Source organism: Hemitrygon akajei, chromosome 25 (assembly GCF_048418815.1).
Source record: "Hemitrygon akajei chromosome 25, sHemAka1.3, whole genome shotgun sequence".
In the NCBI taxonomy this organism is placed as follows: Eukaryota; Metazoa; Chordata; class Chondrichthyes; order Myliobatiformes; family Dasyatidae; genus Hemitrygon; species Hemitrygon akajei.
The window spans coordinates 40,648,165-40,675,299 of NC_133148.1; the positions used below are offsets into that span (position 1 = coordinate 40,648,165).

A 27,135-nucleotide genomic window follows, 5' to 3' on the forward strand; every position below is an offset into this window, starting at 1 on the left:
TAAACGACTGCCACCATCGTTAAGGAGTTTCCTCAGTTTCCTCCCACCCTCCAAAGGCATGCGGGGTCGCGTTAGTGAGTTGTGGGCGTGCTACGTTGGTTTTGGACCGGAAGTGTGGGGTCACCTACGGGCTGCCCTCCTCAGACTGCGTAGGTCGCCGGCACAAAATGATGTGTGCTTCGATGCTCATGCCATAAAGCCATACGGCACAGGCCCTTCTACCCATCTAGTCCGTGCTAGCCCCGAGCCATCGACCTGCAGCCGAACCAATGAGACAAATCCTGGAATACTGGAATGAATTCAAACAGAGCCACCTCGGATCAAACCAAAAGCAGTTGTATTTAATATAAAGGCATCCAGTGTTTACACTTTATAGAAAATAATATAAAAAAAACACAAGCCAAAATGGACAACCTACAGATAGAGCATCCCAGTTCAAGTCGGCAATCACGTACACGTACGAAGCTAACTAGAATCCCTCCCAATCCCAATGTGATAAGCCCGATCCTTGTTTCTCCTCACCCTACCCCCTTCCCAAACCCACGTGAGACTTCAGGCTAGACTCTCAGCAGACGGAAATGAATCTGTCCCTCGGCCCCAGAAAGGTGCATAAACAGTTGGGGAGGAGACTCACTACTCCCAGGGTCAGTTTTGGCTATGACTGTTCAACAAAGAGGCTTTACTTTGATCTCAGGAGGCCTGGTCCCTGAAGGAGAACCCTTCACTGCCACACGCGAGCACGATGTCTCCCACTCCCCCGCCCCGGTATCGCAGCTAATTGAAATGGGAAAGTTGGCAGAGCCAGTGGCGACTGGAGAGCCTCATTTTATTGCTCCTGGGCTGTAACGCTCCCCCGTCCAGTTACAGACACACATCCACCGTGATCTATGTATCTGCATTTGCCCGGCGCCTACTTAAACAGGGCTTGCATTATGGGACACCGCCACCCCCTCCCGAGACATTGTTCACTCGAAGGAGTATCGAGTACTGAAGACCCCAGACCCAAGGGGGTGGGAGGGGGTTGGGGGATTGGGGCAGCTCAGGGCTCCTACTTACACCCAGCGGTTCACTCTCTCGGTGTTGGGGAGGGGCGCGGTGGGCGAGGAACAGGGGAAGGGAGGGAACAGACGATGACGACCTCAACAGGCCTCGAGCGAAGCCTAGCCATCCTTGACCGCGGCAGATTTCAGAGAGGGAGACACTCAGTATCAGAGCCACACAATTAAGCCGAGGCGGATTCTCCGGATGGAAACACGATCTGGACAGCTCCATTTTACACATTTGGCCACACCAGCATTTCAGTTTGGGCACATCCCCGGAACACTGACCAGTAAACGAATACTGGTCGAACACTCAATATACAAAGGACTGCGGCCACTTTTAAAATCCACCCCTTACAACTAACAATCATAACGTCTCCCCACTTGTCTGTCTCAGTCGATCACAAAACCGGGAAATAAAATTACATTGGGAAGTTTCTACAGCCGGAAAGCTAATGAACAGTCAACAAAAACCCTCACCACTATTTTAATATGAGGAAAGTCATACATACCTTGAGTGATAATCAAGAAATCCAAAAATAAAAGGCAGAATTAATAAAGAAGGCACAAATGAAACAAACAGAAAGTCATTGTTGAAACTGGGTAGAGGTGCGCTTATCATTCCCCATCCAAACTATTTTTTTTTCCTTTTCGAGATTTGAAAAATAAGTCTTTTGTGCTCCTTGGCCACGGCGGGCTCATGTCTGGCTGCTGGCGGGTCCGACGCTCGCTGCTACTGACGCGAAAACTCTTACGAAGTCAGGCGGCGCACCTCTTGCCGAACAGCTGGAAGGCAGGCAACAGTAGAAAGGCGTTAAGGAAAGTAGCAACAGCAGGCCACTCTGCCCATCACCTTCGTGCTGGCAGAGGAAAGGAGGCGCCCCCCCCCCCCCCCCCGGTCTAAACGCCAACTCTGCAGCAGGCCGCGGCCTTACGCGGCCCTGCTCTTTAAGTCTACTCCCAGTACTGTGTACATACGGCGAGGGCCTCTGCCTCCCCTTTGGGTGGGGGGGGGGGGGGTCCACCAGCCTCTGGAGAGGGGAAAGATTTCTCCCAATCACAGAATCTAAATCTCTGAGGTGAAACGTTAACTCTGTTTCACCTGATAGGAGATCATCAGACACAGCAGCAGAATTTGGCAATCCTCACGTCAAGCTAGCTCCACCATTCCGTCATGGCTGATTTATTATCCCTCTCAACCCCATTCTCCTGCCCTCTCCCTCTCAACCCCATTCTCCTGCCCTCTCCCTCTCAACCCCATTCTCCTGCCCTCTCCCTCTCAACCCCATTCTCCTGTCCTCTCCCTCTCAACCCCATTCTCCTGTCCTCTCCCTCTCAACCCCATTCTCCTGCCCTCTCCCTCTCAACCCCATTCTCCTGCCTTCTCCCCATAACCATTGGCGCCCTTGCTAATCAAGAATCTATCGACCTCCACTTTAAATATACACAGTGACTTAGCCTCCACATCTGTCCGCGACAAAGAATTCCACAGATACACCGCTCTGGCTAAAGGAATTCCTCCTCATCTCTGGTCTCAACGGATGTGCCCTCTGGTCCCGAACTTTCCCAGTGACAGGAAGCAGCTTCTCCACATCCCCTCTATCGAGGCCTTTCAACATCCGATAGGTTGCAATGAGATTGCCTCCCCGCCAACTCATTCTTTTAAGCTCCAGTGAGCACAGGCCCAGAGCCATTAATCGCCGCTCATGCATTAACTCTTTTATTCCTGGGATCACTCATGGACTTCCTGTTACAGATGCTGCCTGTCCTGTTGAGTATTTCTAAGTTTTAGTTTTAATATTTGATCTCTGCTACTCTAATGGAATTAATTGCTTTCTCGTCTCCCCTCAATGCTCCAAAGATGCTTACTCGACCATAAGATGTGGTGGCATCCGTCGGTCTCGAGAGACCATGGATCTGCGCCTGGAGTTTCCAGGACGCAGGCCTGGACAGGGTTGTATGGGAGACCGGCAGTTGCCCAAGCTGCAGGCCTTCCCCTCTCCACGCCACCGATGTTGTCCAAGGGACGGGCACTAGGACCCAAGCAGCTTGGCACTGGTGACGTCGCGGAGCAATGTGTGGTTAAGTGCCTTGCTCAAGGACACAAACATGCTGCCTCAGCTGAGGCTCGAACCCAGTGACCTTCAGGTTACTAGTCTGATGCCTTGCCCACTAGGCCACGCGCCAACACGTCGACCATAAGATATAGGAGCAGAAATAGGCCTTTTGACCCATTGAATCTGCTCCACCATTTCATCATGGCGGATCCAAGTTTCCTCTCAGCCCCAATCTCCTGCCTTCTCCCCGTATCCCTTCATACTCTGACCAATCAAGAATCTATAAACCTCTGCCTTAAATATACAAAAAGTCTTAGCCTCCACAGCTGCCTGTGGCAACGAATTCCACAGTTTCACTATTCTCTGGCTAAAGAAAATTCTCTTCATCTCCGTTCTATATGGACACCCCTCTATTCTGAGGCTGTGCCCTCTGGTCCTGGACTCCCTCGCCATAGGAAACATCCTCTCAGTCAAGGCCTTTCAACATTCAATAGGTTTCAATGTGATTCCCTCTCATTCTTCTGAATTCCAGTGAGTATAGGCCCAGAGCCATCAAACGCTCCTCATATGATAAGCCTTTCAATCCTAGAATCCTCCTCGTGAACCTCCTTTGAATCCTCTCCAATGTCAGGCACATCCTTTCTTAGATAAAGGACCCAAAACTGCTCACAGTACTCCAAGTGACGACTCACCAGTGCTTTATAAAGTCTCAACATTATATTCCTGCTTTTAGATTCTAGTCCTCTTGAATTGAATGCCGTCAGGTCACCCCTCAGTCCCCTGTGCTCCAAGGGGTAAGGTCCTAGCCTGCCCAATCTCTCCCTGTAACTAAAGCTTTCAACAACTAGCAACAATTTCATAAATCCTTCCTGTGTAATGATGCCCGGATAATGGAAATTGGACACAATACTCCAAGTACAACCTCTTCAATTTTGTCTTCTACAAAATGTAACATAACGTCCAAAGCCTGACTGATGAAAGCCAGCGTGCCCAATACCTTCTTTGCTGCCCTGCCTAGCCGGTGACGCCACTCAGCCTCACCAACGAATAGCTTCTTGATTAGTGAGGGTTACGGTTACCTCTCGTTCCTAATAAAGTGGCCACTGACTGTATGTTTGTGGCACTTCTGCTACTGTAGCCCATCCCCTTCAAGGCTCGACATGTTGTGCATTCAGAGATGCTCTTCTGCACACCACTGTTAAAAGCGTGGTTATTTCAGTTCCTGTCAGCTTGAACCAGTCCTGGCCGTTCTCCTCATTAACAGGGCGTTTTCACCCTCAGAAATGCCACTCACTGGATGCTTTTTGTTTTCCACACCATCCTCCGTAAACTCGAGAGGCTGTTGTGTGTGAAAATCCCAGGAGATCAGCAGTTTCTGAGATACTCAAACCACCCCATCTGGCACCAGCAATCATTCTGCAGTGGAAGTCACCCACATCCCATTTCTTCCCTCAGTCTGATGTTTGGTCTGAACAACCACTGAACCTCTCGACCGTGTCTCACACGCAAAATGCTGGAGGAACTCAGCAGGCCAGGCAGCATCCATGGAAAATAAAAGCACTGTTGACGTTTCGGGCTGAGACCCTTCTTGCAGATTTTCTCTTGACCGTATCTGCATGCTTTTATGCATTGAGTCGCCGCCACAATTGGCTGATTTGATATCTGAACGGATGAGGTGCACAGCTGTACCTAATAAAGTGGCCACTGAGAGTCAATCAGCCATGATTGAATGGTGCGATAGTCTCAATGGGCCGAACAGCCTAATTCTGCTCCTATCCCTTATGGCCTACAGCAAAGCAATCTGATTCCATCAGGGCACACTGCCCCTGGCACATTACTGCATTAGAGCGCCAAGGAGACCCCTACCTTCAATTATCTCGTCTTTGACTTTCTGCAGTTCCTTCTTCACTTCCTCCAGCAGCTCCTGGAGAGGAAACACAGTGGGGAACAAAAGAGGATTAAATCCCTGGAGTGCAGGAAAATGAAAGGACGTCTTCCAGAGGGATACAAAAATTATGAAGGGCATTGATAGGGTAAATACAAGCAGGCCTTTTCCCTTCAGAATGGCTGAGACCGGAACCAGAGGTCATAGGTTAAGGTTGAAAGGTGAAATATTTAAGGGGAACCTGAGGGGGAAGTTATTCATTCGGGGGGTGGGGAGAGTGTGGAACGAGCTGCTGATAGAAGTGGTGGACGTGGGTTCAACATTGAAGAGAGATTTGGTTAAGCACCTGGACGGGTATGGAAGGCTACGGTCCCGGTGCAGGTCGATGGGACTAGGCCGAACAGCAGTTCGGCACGATCTAGATGGGCCGAAGGGCCTGTTTCTGTGTGGTAGTGCTCTTTTGGAAGTCAGCGGTGAAGGGGAGGAGGGCAAGAGGGGAGGCGAAGGGGCTATGAGGGAAATGGGAGTCCGGCATTTTCCGAATCCTGGTCTCTGAGGAACTGCAGTAACCATGGCAACGTGGTAGTGTAGTGGTTAGCGCCACACTTTACAGCGCCACTCATCACCAAACAGAGTTCCGCTCCTGCCGCTGTCTGTAAGGAGTTTGTACGGTCGTACAGTGGGTTTCCTCCGGGTGCTCCGGTTTCCTCCCACATTCCAAAGACGTACGGGTTGGGTTAGTGAGTCATGGGCACGCTGTGTTGGTGGCGGAAGTGTGGCCACTCTTGGGGGCTGCGCCAAGTACAATCCCCGGACTGTTATCATCGGATATAAACGCTGCATTTCACTGCATCTCTCAAGGTACGTGTGACAAATTAAACCAGTCTTTAATTAGCGCAGAGCAAGTTCCCACAATGATACTGAACCGGTCACAATAGGCTGGGATGTTGGCTCAAAGTATTGCGGATCCCACATTACAGAACAGACTTGATGGGCCAAATGGCCTAATTCTACTCCTATGTCTTATAGCTTATGGAAAACAAGTGGAAAATATGCAGGCAATTTAATGTCTTCAAAATCAGAATCAGGTCTATTATCACCAACATATATCATGAAATATGCTTTGTGCGGCAGCGGGTTCCTTAAATTTGTTATAGCCGAGTTGTAGCTTCCACTACCCTTTAAATGCTCTCAATGACGTGAACCTTACAATCAATAGCCTCTGACAACCAAGTCCAGCTCCTGGCTTTCCCGTGTGGCTTAACGACTAAGCCCAGTGGAACAGTTTCTAGTGACAGGAGAAGGGGCAAAGGTGGGTTACTGGCTCTTTAAGGCCAGCTGTTTCAGGCACCAGCCGTGGTTGGCAACTCCTCTAATCTCAAACCTCCGCTGACTGTGGCTCTATCCACTCACGGGGAAGGTTTCGGGGGGCAAACCCCAAGGGAAAAATCTGGAGCTGGAGTCCCCAGGGCAGTCCTACACTGACTGGCAACTGCTGTGACGCTGCTGGTGTCAAACTGTATCGGTCTTTGCTGTTTCTTCGGATTCATCGGCTGCGTGGCCGGGGCAGCCTGTTACCGGGCAACAGCTTGCTCTCCACATTGTATTGTCCTGGCTTGCTCACAGCTAGGACACAAAACCCACGGTCGACTCCGACTAACAGGGGGCCTCACTGGGGCAGCGGTACATCATAGGACATAAAATTATTAAGTCGCAAGAAGAATATTTAACAAAAATTAAATGAACAGTGCAAAACGGGGTGCAAAATCGAGACGTGGTGTTCCTGAACGACTGAGAAATCTGACGGCGGAGGGGAAGAAGCTGTTCCTAAAATGTCTTGCTGAGAAGAGAATTTCTCTGTCGGTGTGGGTCAGCCGGGCCTGGTCACAGGCAGGAGCCTGCAGCCTTGTAGATGAGCAAGACCCAGCGAGGAACAGCCCCAGGGGAGACAAGACAGAGGCTTCCATGGGCAACGTAACATGACCACAACTTAGTTGCCCTAACCCCTATGCCTCTGGAATGCAGGAGAAAACGAAAGATCTGGGGGGCCGCTGGCACTGTAAAACGTTACACTAACCGCTGCACTACCACACTGCCACCAGAAGCATGGTGACACTTGCCGACTGACTGTGACATCCTCAGACTGTGCTGGTTGCTGACGGAAGTGACATGTTGCACTGTAGGCTTCGATGTACATGTGAGAAATATAAGACTAATCTTTAAGCGGGGAAGTGGGTGGAAAGCAGCGAGGGGAACTTCACCTGCTTCATCCGATCGGCATCGCCATCTTCTGAGCTCGCTTCGTTAGCGCTATGGGTGGGCTTCACTCTGGAGAGTGAGAGAGAGAGAAAAAATATACATCTGCAAACACAAAAGTATGATCCAGGGTGTCACGGAGATGCGGAGGGAAATGGCGCGAGAGGCACACGAGCAACAGGCACAGCAGCAAACTCAAAACTGAGCAGAGGCGATGGTTGCCACGGCAACCTAGCCAATATGGCCTCGGCCTTCCCTCAGCCAAGGCAGGGACTGGACTTACGGTCGAGAACTGGGTCCAAATTTCAGAGGCTAGGAGAACAATGGTTGGGGGGGGGATTCTTGGGTATGAAGGGAATTGAGCTTACCTGAGGAAATTGGTGCTGAGGTGAATAGTCAGCTGTGATCCTATTGAAAGGAGGGGCAGTGGCCCCAGTCCTCCCTGTGTCTCTCACATTACTAGTCCAAGGGAGCCCCAGGAGGCAGACTCTGCTTTAACACAATCGATCGAGGGACAGTTCGATGGCGTTTGCCACTGGTGCCAGTGGGAGAACTGATGAAATTAGCAGACACACACTCTGCCTCCTTGGTTAACTGGAGGCATAAACAGGGGGAAGGGACCCCACTCGCTCTAAGCTTTCCTCTCTCCTTACCACCCCTCTGGTTCTCCTCCTCCTTCCCTTCCTCCCATGGTTCATTCTCCTCTCCTATCCGCTTCCTTCTTCTTCAGCCCTTTATCTCTCCCGACCATCACCTCCCAGCTTCTCACTTCATCCCCCTGCACTCCCTCACCTCCCCCCTTACCTGGTCCAACCTATCATCTGCCAGCTTCTTTCTTCATCCCCTCTCCCCCCTCACCTGGACTCATCTATCACCTGCCAGCGAGGAGGCGTTTTCCACCTTTCACAGTCTTCCTCAGGCCTCAACTCGCTTCCACCCCACCTGGTCTCACCTATCACCTATGTCAGCTTCTATTCCTCCCCGCCTTCACCCCCCCCCCTTCCTTTCCGGTCTGAAGGACTGTTGACTGTTTATTCCTCGACCTGCTGGGTTCCTCCAGAGCTTTGTTCGGTGCGATTATGCTTTGGGAAGGGGTTGGTGAGTTTGGGACACCGATGATGACAATCGCAATGGAGACGTTGGTGGTTCACTGCCCCATTCGTTATCCCGAACCAGGTCCTGGACAATCAAGTACCTCCAGGGTGGGGTCAACATTGTAATGTCAGAAAGAGAGCCACCAATGGATGCACAGCAAGATCCCACAACAGCAGCAACGACCAGACCTCCAGTGAAGCTAACCAAGCAATAAGCTCTGGCCTCCATTTTTTGGACGTAAAAATAGCAAGCTGGTTCCCATCTACAGGAGAAAGCGGGGGAAGGCTTGGCTTAACATCCTGGCCGAGTGGCACCTCTTCCACCAGGGGCTTGAACCCTCGACCTTCTGAACCAGGCCCAGGAGCGTAAACTGCCGGGCCCCACGAGCAGGTGGAGCCCGAGGGCAGACCAAAGCCAAAGCTGTTTGCGCAGAAGCTTTCCAGCAGTGAGAGACACACAACCAAGGGTGAAATGCCACGAGGGGCGGGGCGGGGCGAGGCCCACTTCAGCAACAGGCTAGCACGCCTGCTTGATGGCCTGTGACTGAGAAATGCACTGCGGCCTTCTTGCCAACAGTAAGCTGCCTGATCTGGACAGTGAGTTCCCCCACCCCGCCTGATCTGGACAGTGAGTTCCCTCCACCCCGCCTGATCTGGACAGTGAGTTCCCCCCACCCCGCCTGATCTGGACAGTGATTTTCTCCCCCCCCCCCCCGCCTGATCTGGACAGTGAGTTCCCCCACCCCGCCTGATCTGGACAGTGATTTTCTCCCCCCCCCCCCGCCTGATCTGGACAGTGAGTTCCCCCACCCCGCCTGATCTGGACAGTGATTTTCTCCCCCCCCCCCCGCCTGATCTGGACAGTGATTTTCTCCCCCCCCCCCCGCCTGATCTGGACAGTGAGTTCCCCCACCCCGCCTGATCTGGACAGTGATTTTCTCCCCCCCCCCCCGCCTGATCTGGACAGTGATTTTCTCCCCCCCCCCCCCGCCTGATCTGGACAGTGATTTTCTCCCCCCCCCCCGCCTGATCTGGACAGTGATTTTCTCCCCCCCCCCCCGCCTGATCTGGACAGTGATTTTCTCCCCCCCCCCCCCCGCCTGATCTGGACAGTGATTTTCTCCCCCCCCCCCCCGCCTGATCTGGACAGTGAGTTCCCCCACCCCGCCTGATCTGGACAGTGATTTTCTCCCCCCCGCCCCAACTGCGCACAGCCCTGGACAATGATGCCAAATCATGTCATCCCTCCTGCCTGCACCTGGTCCATATCCCCCTGTTGCATTTATCTTCATGTATCTTATCTAACGCAGGAGTTCCCAACCTTTTCTATGGCGTTAAGCAAAAGGGTCCGTGGTTCCCGGGACGGGAATGTGACTAATCTGCTTCTATTACCACACCTGGCAACGCATGTCAAGCATCCACCATTCTCCATGCAAAAATGCTTCCCGTAAAACTTTTCCGCTCTTTCGGTAAAGCTCTGCCCTCTACTATCCGAAGTTTCCACCCTGGGAAAAATGGAGTCTGGCTGTCGGAATTTCCTAAACCTCTATCAGGTCTCACCCAACCTCCAACGCGCCACAGAAAACAACAAGAGATGCTGGAACTACTGAACGACAGACAGAGCAGGCCAGGCGGCATCTATGGAGGGAATAAACAGCCGACGTTTCACCCAGACCAGGTGGTGTACGTCCCAGGGTTCTGAACGAGGTGGTCAAAGAGATTGCAGAGGTAATGATCTTTCACCTTTCATGGGTTCTTGATTAGTCAGATCTTTGGAAATTCACTAGATTCGAGAATGGTCCCGGAGGATTGCAAATATCACTCCACTCTTTAAAAAGGGAGGAGGGCAGAAGATGGGAAATTAAAGGCCTGACTTCAGTGGTTGGGAAGACGTTGGGAGTCAATTATTAAGGATGAGGTCTCGGGGTACATGAAGAATAGGCCAAAGTCAGCATGGTTTCCTCAAGGGAAAATCTTTCCTGACAAATCTGTTAGAATTCTTTGAGGAAATAGCAGAGAGGATGGACAAAGGAGAGTCAGTGGGTGTTGCTTCAGGCCCTTGACAAGGTGCTGCACGTGAGGCTGCTTAACAAGAGCCCATGGTATGACAGGAAAGGTACTCTCACATGATAGAAGACTGGCTGATTGGTAGGAGGCAGCGAGTGGGAATAAAGGTGACCTCTTCTGGTTGGCTGCCAGTGACTAGTGATGTTCTGCAGGGGTTGGTGTTGGGGCCTCTTTTCACATTGTGTGTGAATGATCTGGATGACAGATTGGTGGCTCTGTGGCCAAGTCTGAGGAAGATACAAAGAGAGGTGGTGGGGCGAGTGGTGCTGAGGAAGCAGGGAATCCGCAGAAGGATTTAAGACAGATTAGGAGAATGGGCAAAGAAGTGGCAGATGGAATACAGTGTTGGGAAGTGTATGATCATGCACTTTTGGTAGACAAAATGAAAGTGTAGACTATTTTCTAAATGGGGAGAAAATTCAAAAATCAGGGGTGTAAAGGCATTTGGGAGTCCTTGTGCAGGTTGAGGCAAATGCAATATTAATATTTATTTTGAGATGACTAGAGTATAAAGTCAAGGATGTAATGCTGAGGCTTTATATGGCACTGGTCAGACTGCACTTGGAGTACTGGTGCCCCCCACCCCCCTTTACAAAGGTAGGGCATTCCTATGAAACATTTCTTAAGCCGAAATGGTGTAAAACGAAGAACCATTAATTTATACGTGAAGATTTTTGTAAAAGCGAAAATCCTCTTTGTAATACAAAAACAGGTTACTAATGTAGGTCTTTTGTAAAAGCGAAGTGGCGTAAAGCGGACATTTGTAAAGAGGCGGACACCTGTACTGTGAGCAGTGTCGTGCTCCTTAGGTAAGAAAAGATGCACTGGCATTGGAGAGAACCCACAGGAAGTTGGTGAGAATGATCCTGGGAATGAAAGGGACTCTTCATGGCCCCAGGCCTGTACTCACCGGAGTTTAGAAGAATAAGGGGGTCGGGGATCTCATATCGAACATTGAAAGGTCTGGATGGAGATGTGGAGAGGATGTTTCTGATGGTGGGAGAATCTAGGATCAAAGGACACAGCCTCACAATAGAGGAACGTCCATTTAGAATGGAGATGAGGAGGAATTTCTTTAGGTAGAAGGTGGTTAATTTATCATAGTCATTGGGTATTTAAGGCAGGGGTTGATGGGTTCTTGATTAGTGAGGGCATTAGTGGTTACGGGGAGAAGGCAGGAGATTGGGGTTGAGAGGGTTAATAAATCTGCCATGATGAAATGGAAGTGCAGACTCAATGGGCCGAATGGGTCTCAGCCCAAAACGTCGACTGTTTATTCATTTCAGTATTTGTCGCTGCCCGACCTGCCGAGTTCCCCCAGCGTTCGTGTGTGAGTCTCGCTGGTGTCTGCAATCCCACACACCCCTCCGTTTTTCTGTCATCCACGGGACGTGTTCTGTCTCAAGTGCCCATGACATATCCCCCTCAACCGCCACCCCTGGCAGGTCGCGCCTCGCACCCACCGCTCCTTACCTCTGATACCCCCTACCCACCACATCACAAGGTGATGCTTCACAAACACAATAAAGTCTGCTGACGCTGGGGATCCTGAGCAACACACACAAAATGCTGGAGGAACCCAGCAGGTCTGGCAGTGTCGACGGAAATGAATAGATAGTCGAAATTTCAGGCCGAGAACCTTCTTAGGGTCTCGGCCCAAAACATCACCTGTTTATTTATTTCCAAAGACGCTGCCTGAACTGCTGAGTTCCTCCAGCATTTTGCGTGAGTTGCACAAGTTTATTCAACCTCTTCTTAGAACTCACACCCTCTAATCCAGGCAGCATCCTGGTAAACCTCTTCTGCGCCCTCTCCACACGAGGCGACCCTCTGCTGCCCACGATGAATGGAGATATCGTCAGCTACCATCACTTGCACTGGGCGCAGGCCGTTCAGCCCACTGTGTCTCATCCAACCCTCCAGCTCGCGGGTGGCAGCCTCGCTATTAAACTCCCCCCCTGCTTCGAATGTGATAAGGGATTCTGCCCTGAGTACCCGACCCCCACCACCTCGAGGAGAAAAGTTCTAGACGCCTACCACCCTCCAGGTGAAACTATTTCTCTTCTTCTCATCTCGAAGTCAGGGGCCCCCACCGTTTTTTACGCCATGGACCAATATCATTAAGCAAGGAGTCCACCAACCCCTGGTTGGGGACCCCTGCTCTAAACCTTCTACAAATCATGTCATTATGTCCAAAGCTGGCCATCCAGAGGGGGAGCACATTAACCTGTCTGAAAATGGGTGAAGAAATGGGTTAGAGGGCCTGTCAGTGGTTTCCCAAGTGGTTAACCCTTGGTTGAAATGCTCCCGCGATGCTCCTACACACAGCGTCAGCCAGAGACAGGGATTTGCACCCTTTAAATGCCGAGTACCTATGGGAAACCGAGCTCGGGGAGCCTCCGGACGAGTCTGTGGTCTTCGCAGTGGAGTTAGTTCTGAAGGTCGAGATAAAAATGGTCAAACAAGAGGGTGAATGGTGAAAAACTGAACGTCATTATTAAGATGGGGCTGGAGTGGGGAGGAGGAGGGGTGGGGAGGAGGAGGGGTGGGGTGGCGCAGGTGGGTGAAGGTGAGGGGTTGGGGGTGAGAGCAGAGTGGGGTGTTGAGGGGGGCATGAGGGGGAGAGGGGGAAGGGAGGGGCAGAGTGGGGAGGGAGGGGAGAGTGGGGAGGGAGGGGGAGAGTGGAGGAAGGGAGGGGGAGAGTGGGGAGGGAGGGGAGTGAGGTCCTTGGCATGAACCCAACGTGACTTTCCCACTCACCTAGGCATTGTGGAGGCGTTTCGCTCCCACGGTCTCTTTACCGACTCTGAAATGGATACAACGGGAGACGGTGTTACGAAACATCTTTCTCAGGCAAAAAAAAACCCGCATCTAGTTTACATAAATTAGTAGTTCTGACAGCAGATGAAGAAAATCGTAGAAAGATCAGCTATCGGGGAAGAGCAAGCTTAAACAGAACAGAGAGGGGGCATGGCCACTCCCTTCAACTACCCGAGAAACTCCCAAAGGATTTTCTTTACTCAGACACCCTCCATCCTTGTGAACACAAACTCCCGGGCCTCGAATTAAAGAAAGACACTGTTCTGAGCCGGGTGACGGGGTGGGGATACGTCTCTACCAAAGGAGGTGTGAGGTGCTCCTTCCCTCCACTAGCCTGCAGGTCACCCTTGGGCAAGGTGTAGCATCTGCTTAGCCCCCGATCAGGGTCATGGGAATCCATGGGGGCAGGTGGTGGACGGTCGTACGAGCAGCCGGTGCAGATCACAAGCCCTGGTTATGTGACCACTGTCACCAGGCAGACAATCTCTGAAGAGTATTGATAATGGCTGGGGTCACCCGTCTTGTAAAGACACTGCCCGGAAGAAGGCAATGGCAAACCACTTCTGTAGAAAAATTTGCCAAAAACAATCATGGTCATGGAAAGACCATGATCGCCCACGTCATACAACACAGCTCATAACAACGATGTCATACAACACGGCTCATAACAACGATGTCATACAACACGGCTCATAATGATGATGTCGTACAACACAGCTCACAATGATGATGCTGGCTGTTCTGAGCAAGAGCCTGTTGGAAGAGGCTGAAGCCCGAAGGACAGAGGTGCTGCAACTGGACGGCCCTGGACAGAGTGACGTGGGTAGAGGTGCCGCCTCAGGGTGCCGGTGATCCTGATCCCTGACCTCAGCTGCTGTCTGTGTGGAGTTTGCACGTCGCTCAGGATCCCACCCACATCCCAAAGACGCGCAGAATGAGGAGGTTAAAAGCAGAAAGAAGTATAAAAGTCAGGATGTACTGCCGAGGCTTTGTAAGGCGTTGGTCAAACTGCACTTGGAGTTTCGGGGCCCTCGTCTACGAAAAGATGCTCTGGCATTGGAGAGGCTCACGAGGTTGATCCCGCAAATGAAACAGGAGTGTTTGATAGCTCTGGGCCCGTACTCGTCGGAGTTTAGAAGAATGGGGGGGGGGGGGGGAGGGAGGGAGGGGATTCTCACTGAAATCTATCGAACATTGAAAGGCCCAGATAGAGTGGACATGGAAAGGATGTTTTCTATAGTGGGAGGATCTAGACCCAGAGAGCACAGCCTCAGAATACAAGAATGTCCCTTTAGAACAGAAATGAGGAGGAATTTCTTCAGCCAGTGGGCGGTGAATCTGTGGAATTCATTGCCATAGACGCTGTGGAGGCCAAGGCATTGGGTTTATTGAAAACAGAGGTAGATAGGTTCTTGATTAGTCAGGGCATCAAAGGTTATAGGCAGGAGAGTGGGGTTGAGAGGGATAATAAATCAACCACGATGGAATGGTGGAGCTCTTGATGAGCTGAGTGGCCTAATTCTGTTCCTCAGTCTTATGGTCTTAACTGGCCACCTGTAGAGAAGGGGTTGCCAGCCTGAGGTCCACAGACACCTCGGTTCATGGCATAAAAAAGGCTGGGAGCCCGTCCTCTTCAGTATGAGTAAGTGGTAGAATTGATGGGAATAAAGGGTTTTTTTTTTAAAAAACAAGGAAAATCCATGGGAATTGGATATCTGTGAACATGGTAGGCCGGATAGCCTCCTTCTTGAGTCTCTGATTACTCCTCACCGTGTCAAAAAAAACCACCCCCACTTCAGCTCCTGACCAATGAGCGAGCGTGCAGAAGCCTGGCCCACAAAAACTGTCCTGGTAGTTTGAAGCCTTTCAGTCCTGGTGGTTTGGGGAGGGGAGGGGGGGGGTGTGAATACAGAGATATGAACTCTGCCATGGATGGTCCCAAGCCCAGCTGCAACACGAGGAGGCTGGCAACGCCGTCAGTAAAATCCTACAGCTACTGAAACACCAATAGAAGTTCCAAAGGTCTCATCCCTCAGAGAGGGAGGATCTACACCTGGGGGCAACATGAAACACAGGAGCAGGACAGGGGACTCTGGGTTGGGGAATGGCGGTGAAAGAGTTGGGGGTGGAGATGTTGGTAGAAGAACCATTAAAGGATTCGGCACAGTCGAACAGTGCTTACCAGTGCTCTGGAGAGTAGGCGCCTTAGTCACTGGGTTTGCATCTTGCTAAAGAAAGAAAAACAATTGAATTAAACACTGAATTCTTCCACCTGCAAGATAACAGAAACTGCACTGTCGCGGATCGCAAGACCCTGCAGCGGATAGTGAGGTCAGCTGAGAAGATCATCAGGGTCTCCCTTCCCGCCATTACGGACATTTACACTACACACTGCATCCACAAAGGAAACAGCATTATGAAGGACCCCGTGCACCCCTCATACAAACTCTTCTCCCTCCTGCCGTCTGGGAAAAGGCTCCAAAGCATTCGGGCTCTCACGGCCAGACTATGTAACAGTTTCTTCCCCCAAGCCATCAGACTCCTCAATACCCAGAGCCTGGACTGACACCTCACTGCCCTATTGTCCTGTTTATTATTTATTGTAATGCCTGCACTGTTTTGTGCACTTTGTGTCTGTAGTCTAATGTAGTTTGTCTGCAGAAAGTCGTAATCTCAGTCAGCTCCATCATGAGCACCAGTCTCTATAGTATCCAGGACATCTTCAAGAAGGCAGCGGTCATCATTCAGGACCCCCCGTCACCCAGGACATGCCCTCTTCTCATTGCTACCATCAGGGAGGAGGTACAGGAGCCCGAAGACACTCACTGAACGATTCAGGAACAGCTTCTTCCCCTCTGCCATCCGATTTCTGAACGGACACTGAACCCATGAACGCCACCTCACTACCTTTGCGTTTAGTGTTTCTATACTTACTGTAATTCACAGTGTTTTTTCGATTATCATGTATTGCCTTGTACTGCTGCCACAGAGTCAAAAAACTTCACAACACATGCCGGTGATATTACATCTGTTTCTGACATATATGAGTTGAAGACTTTTGCACAGTACTGTACCTTGTCCAGAGCACTCAATACAAGGTCAATCCCTCATCTGTCACATTCCAAACAACATTGACTCAAATTATTAAGCTTCGCTTCACACAAGCATTCAGCCCATTTCACAAAGTCTTCCATCCAATAACAGCATGTAGAACGCTGGAGGAACTGAGCGGTTCAAGCAGCAAATGTGGAGGGAAATACACAGCCGGTGTTTCTAGGTCAAGACCCTCCTTCCCGCATTTGCGGAATGTCAACCATCCACTTCCCTACAAAGCAGGCGTTCCCAACCATTTTTATGCCATCGGCCAATAACATTAAGCAGGGGATCTATAGACCCTAGATTGGAAATTCCTGCTTCAAAGAGACTGTGTTCCTCCAGATTCCGGCATCGGCAGTCTCTCGTGTCTCCTCCTTCCCGCATTTGGATGTCTCTTTGGTCATCCAGTCAGCAGGATCTCTCTGCAGGACTGGCAAACTCAAGGCTGTTGCAGTCAGTAACCACCAGGGGGCAGGCATGTCACACAGCTCCCCCAACACCACCTCAGGGAACCATGCAGAATTACTGGTTACTAATTAAGTTATTGATCTGAAATCTTCACAATTTCCCCCTCCACGGATGCTGCCCGGCCTGCCAAGCATTCCCACAGATTTTAATTACAGATTTTTAATATCTACGGTACTTTGCTTGGATCAAGGCCATCAGAACGGAATCAAGACTCTGATACTCTCTGGCAAGGAACCCTAGCTGCGAGCTGGGACGGATTCAAAGGGTTGAATGGTCTCCAGCTCAGACCAAGGAAGTTCTGACCAAGGAACGCTGCCCGTGTGCCAGAGGGCCGATGAATTGGGCGCATGGTGTAGGTAGGGCACAATCCAACAATGCTCCCGCCAGTCCACCACTAGCTGACCCCCACAGACAGGTCGTACCAGGTCTACGCCAGGCTGGCACGCTCTCCAACTTACACTTGGTTCTTCGTCCTTCTTTGGGGGTGGTTTGTCGGTCACTTTCCTCCTGCGTAGGAAAGGGAACAGGAATGAGCAGAGGCTGAATAAGACCCCCCTCCCCCAGTCTCTCTCCCACCCCCACCTGAAAGGTTGACTCGTGGACCTTCCTACAACGCTAGGACGAGACTGACATCTCCTGGAGTTAACGGCTCAGCGGCGGCAACACTTCTGGACTGCGGGAGTCTGAGGGACGGTAATGCGCTGGAGTGAAGGGTGACTCTTTACCGTTAATACCACAGGCCCAACAGGAGCGTCACGGTAGCGGAGTGGTTAGCACAATACCCTACAGTTCCAACAACCCCGAGTTCAGCTCCCGTCGCAGCCTGTACGTTCTCCCCGTGACCGCGTGGGTTTCCTCCGGGTGCTCCGGCTGGTGACTGTCCCATGATTAGGCTAGGGTTAAATCGGGGGATTGCCGGGGAGCTCGGCTCGAAGGGCCGGCAGGGCCTGTTCCCTGACGCATCTCAGTGATCTCCGCTTCTCTTCCCTCTCCCATCAGGCGGAACGTGTGGACACAGCTCAGCACCTCACGGAAACCAGCCTCCCCTCCATGGGCTCCGTCTACACTCTCGGCATGATAATATACCCCACCCACCCCAGACATTCCCCCTTCTTGTGGGCAGACCTTCGGCGGATTCCCTAGTGGATTCTTGACCTCACAATCTACCTCTTTACGATTTGCCCTGTACTGCCTGCCTGCACTGCACTCTCTCTGTAACTGCAACACTCTATTCTGCACTCTGATATTGTCGCAATGAAATAATCCCTACGGCCGATACGTGAGGCAGGTTGTTGACTGTACCTCTTAATAAGTTATAACCTTCAAGAGGACCATAACCTTGTGCATGAATCACAAAAGGTTGGTTTGCAGGCTATCAAGGCAGCAAATGGGATGTTGGCCTTCATTGCTAGAGGGATTGAATTTAAGAGCAGGGAGGTTATGCTGCAACTGTACAGGGTACTGGTGAGGTCGTACCTGGAGTACTGTGTGACGTTCTGATCTCTTTACTCGAGGAAGAATATACTGGCTTTGGAGGCAGTGCAGAAGAGGTTCACCAGGTTGATTCCAGAGATGAGGGGGTTAGACTATGAGGGGAGATTGAGTCTCCTGGGACTGTACTCGCTGAAATTCAGAAGAATGAGAGGAGATCTCATAGAAACATTAAAAATTATGAAAGGGATAGATAAGATAGAGGCTGGAAAGTTGTTTCCACTGGTAGGGGAGACATAGCCTCAAAATTTGGGGGAGTAGATTAGGACGAAGATGATGAGGAACTGCTTTTCCCAGAGGGTGGTGAATCTGTGGAATTCTCTGCCCAATGAAGCAGTGGAGGCTATCTCAGTGAATATATTTAAGACAAGGTTGGATAGATTTTTGCATAGTAGGGGAATTAAGGGTTATGGGGGAAAGACAGGTAGGTGGAGATGAGTCCATGGCCAGATCAGCCATGATCTTATTGAATGGCGGGGCAGGCTCGATGGGCCAGATGACCGACTCCTGTTCCTATTTGTTATGTTCTTATGTTCTTCATCTTGTTGTTGGGTTTGGAGGCTTGTGTGCCTCAATGACCCGGAGAGCGATGTTGGCTGGAGTCAGGGCTTCATGCTTTGGCTCTTGGTAGGGTCACCCATGCCAAACAGGTCAAAGGGTAGAGGTCAGACTAAGAGGGGTCCACCAGTCCTCCGGGTTCGGGGGTTCAGCTCAGGGCCAACAACCCTGACTGGTCAAACAAAACTGTTACAGAAACAGCAATGAAGAATCTTTCTACATCTGAGTGTGACGGTATTCCTGAGTCTCCACCCGGGACTTGTGTGACTGACAGTAGTGAAAACCGAGAGGAAGCTACTGACACGATGAAGCAAACCGTGAACACCGACAGAGATGGAGGATCTTCATTGCTGCCCTAAATACCAGCAGTGTAATGGGCAGTGGGTAAGTAAGTCATCAATTTAGGTGGATGGATTTGTGGATGACACAAAGATTGGTGGAATTGTGTACAATGTAGAGAGCTGGCAAAATCTACAGCCGGATTTACATCAATGACAGTTATGGGTGGAGAAATATCTAAGTAAGTGTTGCACTTTGGGATGTCTAACGCAAGAGAAAAGCATACACTTGATGTGGGTGGCGAGGTGGAGATACGTCTTTCCCAAGGGAGGTGTAAGGTGCTCCTTCCCTCTGCCACACTGCAGGTCACCCCTGGGCAAGGTGTGGCACCTGTTTAACCCCCGATCAGGGTCACACGAAGCCATGGGAGCAGGATGGTCAGTGCAAATCACAAGACCTGGTTATGCGACCACTGATGCCAGGCAGACAATCTCTGAAGAGTATTGATAATGGCTGGGGTCACCCGTCTTGTAAAGACACTGCCCAGAAGAAGGCAACGGCAAACCACTTCTGTAGAAAGATTTGCCAAAAGAGCAATCATGGTCAAAGACCTAATAAATGAACGATACAGTTGATGACCCTGTGAAAGGAGCGTTTGATGGTTTTGGGGTTGAACTCACTGGAGCTTTTAAGGATGGGGGTGGGGGAGGATCTCATTGAATCGTATCAGATATGGCAGGGCTTGACAGAGTAGAGGTAGAGAGGATGAGAACAGAGATGAGCAGAAATATCTTTCGTCAAAGGGTTGTGAATCTGTGGAATTCGCAGGTCATCCGCAGGTCGCTGTGGAGGCCAAGTCACTGGGTATATTTAAACTGGAGGTGTCAAAGGTTACGGGGAGAGGCAGGAATAAGGGATTGAGAAGGAAAATAAATCAGCCATGATGGAATTGTAGAACAGACTGGATGGGCCGAATGGCCTAATTCTGTTCTTATGGGTCTTAAGGGCAGGAACCTTAACAACAGTAATGTACAGAGGGATCTTGGACTCCACGCCCACAGTCCCCACAAGTAGATGGGAGGGTAGAGGCAGCTTGTGTCTTGCTTCATTGGTCAGGACATTGAGCATAGGAGTGAGAAAGTTGCGTTGCAGCTGTACAGCAGTTTGGTTAGGCCTAACCTGTGTCCATTTGTGGTCACCCATTACAAGGAGGGGTGGAGGCTTTGGAAAGGGTGCAGAAGACGTTCATCAGGATGCTGCCTGGTTTGGAGAGTAGGGGAGAGAAGATGGACAAATTTTGGCTGTTTTCTCTGGAGTGAGGGTTCAAAGATTCCATTTACTATCAGAGAATGTATACAATATATAACCTGAAATTCTTACTCTACCGAGATAGCTACAGAACAGGACTGGGTTATTTGAGGGGTGCCTGGACTGGGCTGGTGGGTGCAGCTAGGACCGTGGTGTTAGACTGACACACGAGTGTGGGGAACGGATCGTGTGCAGGCAGAGCAGATTTAGTTCAAATTTGCAACGCGTTGGGCATGTGAATGATAGGCCGAATGGCCTGTGACTGTGTTGTACTGTCCTACGTTCGCCCCGTGACCTCATGGGCTTCCCCTGGATAGTCCGATCTCCTCTCCTATCCCAAAACCTTGCAGGTCGGAGAGTTAATTTTCACTGTAACGTAGAGATGTGGAGTTGGTAAGAATGTGCGGAGAATGTGTTAAGGGGAATTTTGAAGGGGGGGAGTGGGTTTGTTCAGTGAGCTAGTACAGGCTTGATGGGTCGAAAGGGAGTACGGGAAGGCCAGCTACCGTAACGCAAACCCCACAGGAAGAGTGCCCTCACCTTCGAGCGAGCATGGCACTCATCTCCTGCATGAGGCCTCCTCCTCCTCCTCCGCCTCCGCCTCCTCCGCCTCCTCCTCCTCCTCCTCCCCCTCCTCCTCCACCGATCTTGGGGCTCGAGCTACCAGCGTTCTCCTCGGGCTGCCGGAGAGAGGCACACACACCGTTATCCACCGGTCAGTGCCCAGGGCTCACCCAGAGGCACCCGCTCTGCCCCGAGAAACCACAGTAATCAGACCCCCACACCACCACTCTCCGCATTCCCTGCTGCTCCGGGGAAGTACCCAACACTCCCGAGGACCCAGCCCACCTGGAACATTCCCCCCCCCTCCTATCAGGTAGAAAATAAAAAGATTTGAGAGTAGGTTCCACTAAACTTGAGGACAGCTTCTAACCTGCTGTTGTCAGTACTTGATTCCTCATATGTTAAACAGTGACCTCCTGATCTCACACCGACCTCGCTGTGGTCAATGCCCTTGTCCACCTGCTCTGTAATTTCTAACTCTGTCTGTTTCCTTTAGGCCTCTACGGATAGATCAGTCCTGGACAGCAGGGGGGAAATCTGTCTCTACCACAGTAGGTGCAAGGTGCTCCTTCTCTCTGCTATCCTGCAGGTCACCCCTGGGCATGAGTGTGTGATGGGACAGTGTAGAGGGAGCTTCACTCTGTATCTAACCCATGCTGTCCCTGTCCTGGGAGTGTGTGATGGGACAGTGTAGAGGGAGATTCACTCTGTATCTAACCCGTGCTGTCCCTGTCCTGGGAGTGTGTGATGGGACAGTGTAGAGGGAGCTTCACTCTGTATCTAACCCGTGCTGTCCCTGTCCTGGGAGTGTGTGATGGGACAGTGTAGAGGGAGCTTCACTCTGTATCTAACCCGTGCTGTCCCTGTCCTGGGAGTGTGTGATGGGACAGTGTAGAGGGAGCTTCACTCTGTATCTAACCCGTGCTGTCCCTGTCCTGGGAGTGTGTGATGGGACAGTGTAGAGGGAGCTTCACTCTGTATCTAACCCGTGCTGTCCCTGTCCTGGGAGTGTGTGATGGGACAGTGTAGAGGGAGCTTCACTCTGTATCTAACCCGTGCTGTCCCTGTCCTGGGAGTGTGTGATGGGACAGTGTAGAGGGAGCTTCACTCTGTATCTAACCCGTGCTGTCCCTGTCCTGGGAGTGTATGATGGGACAGTGTAGAGGGAGCTTCACTCTGTATCTAACCCGTGCTGTCCCTGTCCTGGGAGTGTGTGATGGGACAGTGTAGAGGGAGCTTCACTCTGTATCTAACCCGTGCTGTCCCTGTCCTGGGAGTGTGTGATGGGACAGTGTAGAGGGAGCTTCACTCTGTATCTAACCCGTGCTGTCCCTGTCCTGGGAGTCTGTGATGGGACAGTGTAGAGGGAGCTTCACTCTGTATCTAACCCGTGCTGTCCCTGTCCTGGGAGTCTGTGATGGGACAGTGTAGAGGGAGCTTCACTCTGTATCTAACCCGTGCTGTCCCTGTCCTGGGAGTGTGTGATGGGACAGTGTAGAGGGAGATTCACTCTGTATCTAACCCGTGCTGTCCCTGTCCTGGGAGTGTGTGATGGGACAGCGTGGAGGGAGCTTCACTCTGTATCTGACCCGTGCTGTCCCTGTCCTGGGAGTGTGTGATGGGACAGCGTGGAGGGAGCTTCACTCTGTGTCTGACCCGTGCTGTCCCTGTCCTGGGAGTGTGTGATGGGACAGTGTAGAGGGAGCTTCACTCTGTATCTGACCCGTGCTGTCCCTGTCCTGGGAGTGTGTGATGGGACAGTGTAGAGGGAGCTTCACTCTGTATCTGACCCGTGCTGTCCCTGTCCTGGGAGTGTGTGATGGGACAGTGTAGAGGGAGCTTCACTCTGTATCTGACCCGTGCTGTCCCTGTCCTGGGAGTGTGTGATGGGACAGTGTAGAGGGAGCTTCACTCTGTATCTGACCCGTGCTGTCCCTGTCCTGGGAGTGTGTGATGGGACAGTGTAGAGGGAGCTTCACTCTGTGTCTGACCCGTGCTGTCCCTGTCCTGGGAGTGTGTGATGGGACAGTGTAGAGGGAGCTTCACTCTGTGTCTGACCCGTGCTGTCCCTGTCCTGGGAGTGTGTGATGGGACAGTGTAGAGGGAGCTTCACTCTGTGTCTAACCCGTGCTGTCCCTGTCCTGGGAGTGTGTGATGGGACAGTGTAGAGGGAGCTTCACTCTGTGTCTAACCCGTGCTGTCCCTGTCCTGGGAGTGTGTGATGGGACAGTGTAGAGGGAGCTTCACTCTGTATCTAACCCGTGCTGACCCTGTCCTGGGAGTGTGTGATGGGACAGTGTAGAGGGAGCTTCACTCTGTATCTAACCCGTGCTGACCCTGTCCTGGGAGTGTGCGATGGGACAGTGTAAAGGGAGCTTCACTCTGTATCTAACCCGTGCTGTCTCTGTCCTGGGAGTGTGTGATGGGACAGTGTAGAGGGAGCTTCACTCTGTATCTAACCCGTGCTGTCCCTGTCCTGGGAGTGTGTGATGGGACAGTGTAGAGGGAGCTTCACTCTGTATCTAACCCGTGCTGTCCCTGTCCTGGGAGTGTGTGATGGGACAGTGTAGAGGGAGCTTCACTCTGTATCTAACCCGTGCTGTCCCTGTCCTGGGAGTGTGTGATGGGACAGTGTCGAGGGAGCTTCACTCTGTATCTAACCCGTGCTGTCCCTGTCCTGGGAGTGTGTGATGGGACAGTGTCGAGGGAGCTTCACTCTGTATCTAACCCGTGCTGTCCCTGTCCTGGGAGTGTGTGATGGGACAGTGTAGAGGGAGATTCACTCTGTATCTAACCCGTGCTGTCCCTGTCCTGGGAGTGTGTGATGGGACAGTGTAGAGGGAGCTTCACTCTGTATCTAACCCGTGCTGACCCTGTCCTGGGAGTGTGTGATGGGATGGGACAGCGTGGGAGAAGTGTGAACCATATGTACCCCACCGACCCTCCTGCTCCCCCTTCCCATCCACACCCCTGCCCCCTGCTCTCTCCCACACCCTCCCCCACCCCTTGCCCCTCTTTGTCACACCTGGCCCCACTTCCCCCACCCCTCCTTCCACGTACCGGCAGCCCCCACCCACCTTGGCTGATTTCTTTAGCTTGGCACCTAGCAGAGCAGAAGCCAGCCCCCCACCTGCTGCGGCACCGTCCCCTCCCGAGCCGGAGGAGGGGGGGAGGGGTGGCGGAGGCGGGGGTCCTCCACCCGAGGGTGGCGGGGGTGCAGGCGGGCTAGGCGCTGCTGATTGCGGTGGTGGTCCGGGAGGTGGAGGAGGTCCTGGGGGTCCCGGGGCCCCTCCAGCAGACATAGGAGGGGCTGGTGGAATAGGTGCTGTAGGAGTGAAGAGGAGAAACATTAGAGCCAGGCCCTCCACCCAGCAAAGGCCACTCTGCCCATTGCTCATGCTAGCAATTCACCCTCTTGTCACCTGGCATACCATTCCCCTCCTCCCCCCCGCACTGCTCCTCAGGGACCCAACCACCGAAACGTTAGGTCAGGGCCGGCGTACCCTCGTGAGAGCTTGGGCCCAAATTGCAGAGAGTCTGCTGAAAACATTCTCCCGGTCACTTTGAGCAGAGATTATCACTGACTGATGAGTCAAAGTAATTAAGCACTTACTTTTTTTCAGGGAAAAGATGAGGCCTATTGCTTAGTTAGTTGGAGTTATAAAAATGGAATTAAATGTAGTATTTTAGAAAACCTGTACAAAAAATTATTCGAACTAAATTAACCAGACTTTTAAAAAGACAATTGAAAAATCATATTAATTAGAACGTGGAGCTGCACGGGCTCCCCGGCCCACGAGCTCTGCCATCAGATTTCTGAACACCCATGAACACAACCTGTCTATTTTGCTCTTTTTTGCACTATTTATTTATTCTTCTTGTAATTTATGGTGCCTGCACTGTACTGCTGTTGCGAAACAGCAGATTTTGTGACGCATGTCAGTGATAATAAACCTGATTCTGATCTTTTAACCTGCTCCAAGGTCAATTTAACTCTTCCCTTCCACATAACCCTCTATCGTCCATGTGCCTATCCAAGGGTTTCTTAAATGTCCCTAATGTGTCTGCCTCTACCATCACCCCACACTCCCACCACTCTCTGACACCCCCCCAATACTTTTCTCCAAACACCTTAAAACTCTTCCCCGCTCGCCTGAGCATTAAAGGCTTCTTTGTTCTTGTCTTCTTTCCCCTGTTTGCTCTTGGAACAGTTATAAGCAACTGGATTTATGCCTCATGGCTGACTTCCGGACTTTTGGATCACTAGATGGGTTACATAACACTGAAAGATCGAGCCACTGCCACTCTGGGACAGTCAACCTGCATTCTGACTCAGTCACAACCTCAGGGTTGAAATTGCAACCTCCCCCCCCAGTAGATCACCTCTCAGCCCCTCTACCGCCATCCCTTGCTGCTGTTCTGCTGCTCTTCACCTACGTTGGTGACACTCAACCCCCACAGGCGGGCCGCTTCGTCAAGCACCTCAGCTCCATCCAAGTAGGATTTTCCGATGGCCAACCACGTCGATTCCTGTCCCGACATGTCGGTCCACGGTCTCCTCTAGTGCCACAATGAGGCCACTCTCGGGTTGGAGGAGCAACACCTGATACCACATCTGGGTTGCCCCCAACCTGGTGGCATGAACACCGATTTCTCCATCTTCCACTACTTTCTGCCCTCCCCATCCTTCTCCTTCATAACCCCGCTCTGGCCTGCTGCATCTTCCCCTGACTGGCCTATCTCCTCCTCTTAGTGACCCTCCTTCCTCCCTTTCTTCCATGACCCACTCCTCTCCGGCCCTTGACCTTTCTCACCCAACCTGGCTTCACCTTTCATCTTCCAGCTACCCTCCTTCCCCTCCCCCCCATCGTTTTATTCTGGCATCTTCCCCTTCCTTTCAGCCCCAATGAACCCCTGACCGTTTATTCCTCTCCACAGACCTGCTGCGTGTGTTTACTTTGTCCTTCCTCCCCGCTAGGAGAACTCGGTGGGTCGAGCAGCATCTGCTGTGGGAGTACTGCTGATAGCTCTGGGGTTGAGGCCCTACATTAAGACTCTGGGTCACGATGATTCGACCCGCAATATTTACAGTTCCTCCAGCAGATCGTTAGCTGCTCTGGACTCCAGCCTCCCAATCACCACCCAAGTCCTAAAGTCTATGCCTCAATATTCCCGTTTTTTCTGACAGCCCCTCAGTGGAACGGTCCCCGGGTCAGAGCGAGGCCCGTCGTGACTCCCTACCTGCACTGCGCCGTTCCTGCTGCTCGCGCTCCAGCTGTTCCTGCTTCTGCTGTTGCCTGGCAACGAGACACAGACCCTCAGACACCAGGCGCGCCTGGGCTCCCACCTCCCCAAACCGCGCCCCCCACCCCGAGGCCAATCGGCGAACGGTCAAACCTGACGCCCTCCGACCCCGCGCCGGTCGGGTGTGGACGGAGTCGTGCTGCGGGCTTGCCTGTGATCATGGGGATCGACTGGGATTGGGAAGAGCTTTCCTCCCTGAGGGCTTGGTGGCGATGGGAGAACTCCTGGAGATCTGACCCCTGGGCACTAGGCAGACTGAGAAGCCAGAGGAGGTTGAAGGGAAAGAGGGCCAAGGGACAGGTGGAGGTGGAGGTGAGGGCCGAGGGGGAGGGCTGAGGCAGAGCGGGGGCTCAGGCAGAGTGGGAGGGAGAGGCCGAGGGGGAGGGAGAAGCAGAGAGGGAGGGCTGAAGCAGAGAGGGAGGGTTGAGGCAGAGAGGGAGGGAGAGGCCGGGGGGGAGGGCTGAGGCAGAGAGGGGGTTGAGGCAGAGAGGGAGGGCTGAGGCAGAGAGGGAGGGCTGAGGCAGAGAGGGAGGGTTGAGGCAGAGAGGGAGGGCTGAGGCAGAGAGGGAGGGCTGAGGCAGAGAGGGAGGGTTGAGGCAGAGAGGGAGGGCTGAGGCCGGGGGGGAGGGCTGAAGCAGAGAGGGAGGGCTGAGGCAGAGAGGGAGGGCTGAGGCAGAGAGGGAGGGTTGAGGCAGAGAGGGAGGGCTGAAGCAGAGAGGGAGGGCTGAGGCAGAGAGGGAGGGCTGAGGCAGAGAGGGAGGACTGAGGCAGAGAGGGAGGGTTGAGGCAGAGAGGGAGGGCTGAAGCAGAGAGGGAGGGCTGAGGCCGGGGGGGAGGGCTGAGGCAGA

At 52.2% G+C, this 27,135-nt stretch overlaps 1 protein-coding gene across 3 annotated transcripts in view; it reads right to left on the reverse strand.

Moving 5' to 3' along the window:
• Positions 1-320: 320 nt before the first annotated feature.
• Positions 321-27,135, reverse strand: part of vaspb (vasodilator stimulated phosphoprotein b) — a 120,038-nt gene continuing 93,223 nt past the window's right edge. For 2 of the 3 annotated variants that reach the window (XM_073029367.1, XM_073029368.1), the window contains exons 5-14: positions 26,225-26,280; positions 24,061-24,308; positions 20,960-21,099; positions 17,242-17,290; positions 15,402-15,447; positions 13,160-13,205; positions 12,772-12,834; positions 7,244-7,310; positions 4,964-5,021; positions 321-1,826 (exon numbers count right to left, since the gene is read on the reverse strand). In XM_073029367.1, the coding sequence (XP_072885468.1) occupies positions 1,792-1,826; positions 4,964-5,021; positions 7,244-7,310; positions 12,772-12,834; positions 13,160-13,205; positions 15,402-15,447; positions 17,242-17,290; positions 20,960-21,099; positions 24,061-24,308; positions 26,225-26,280 (808 nt within the window). In that variant the 3' untranslated portion in view covers positions 321-1,791. The remainder of the gene's footprint in view (positions 1,827-4,963; positions 5,022-7,243; positions 7,311-12,771; positions 12,835-13,159; positions 13,206-15,401; positions 15,448-17,241; positions 17,291-20,959; positions 21,100-24,060; positions 24,309-26,224; positions 26,281-27,135) is intronic. The other variant, XM_073029369.1, reaches the window with a different exon arrangement.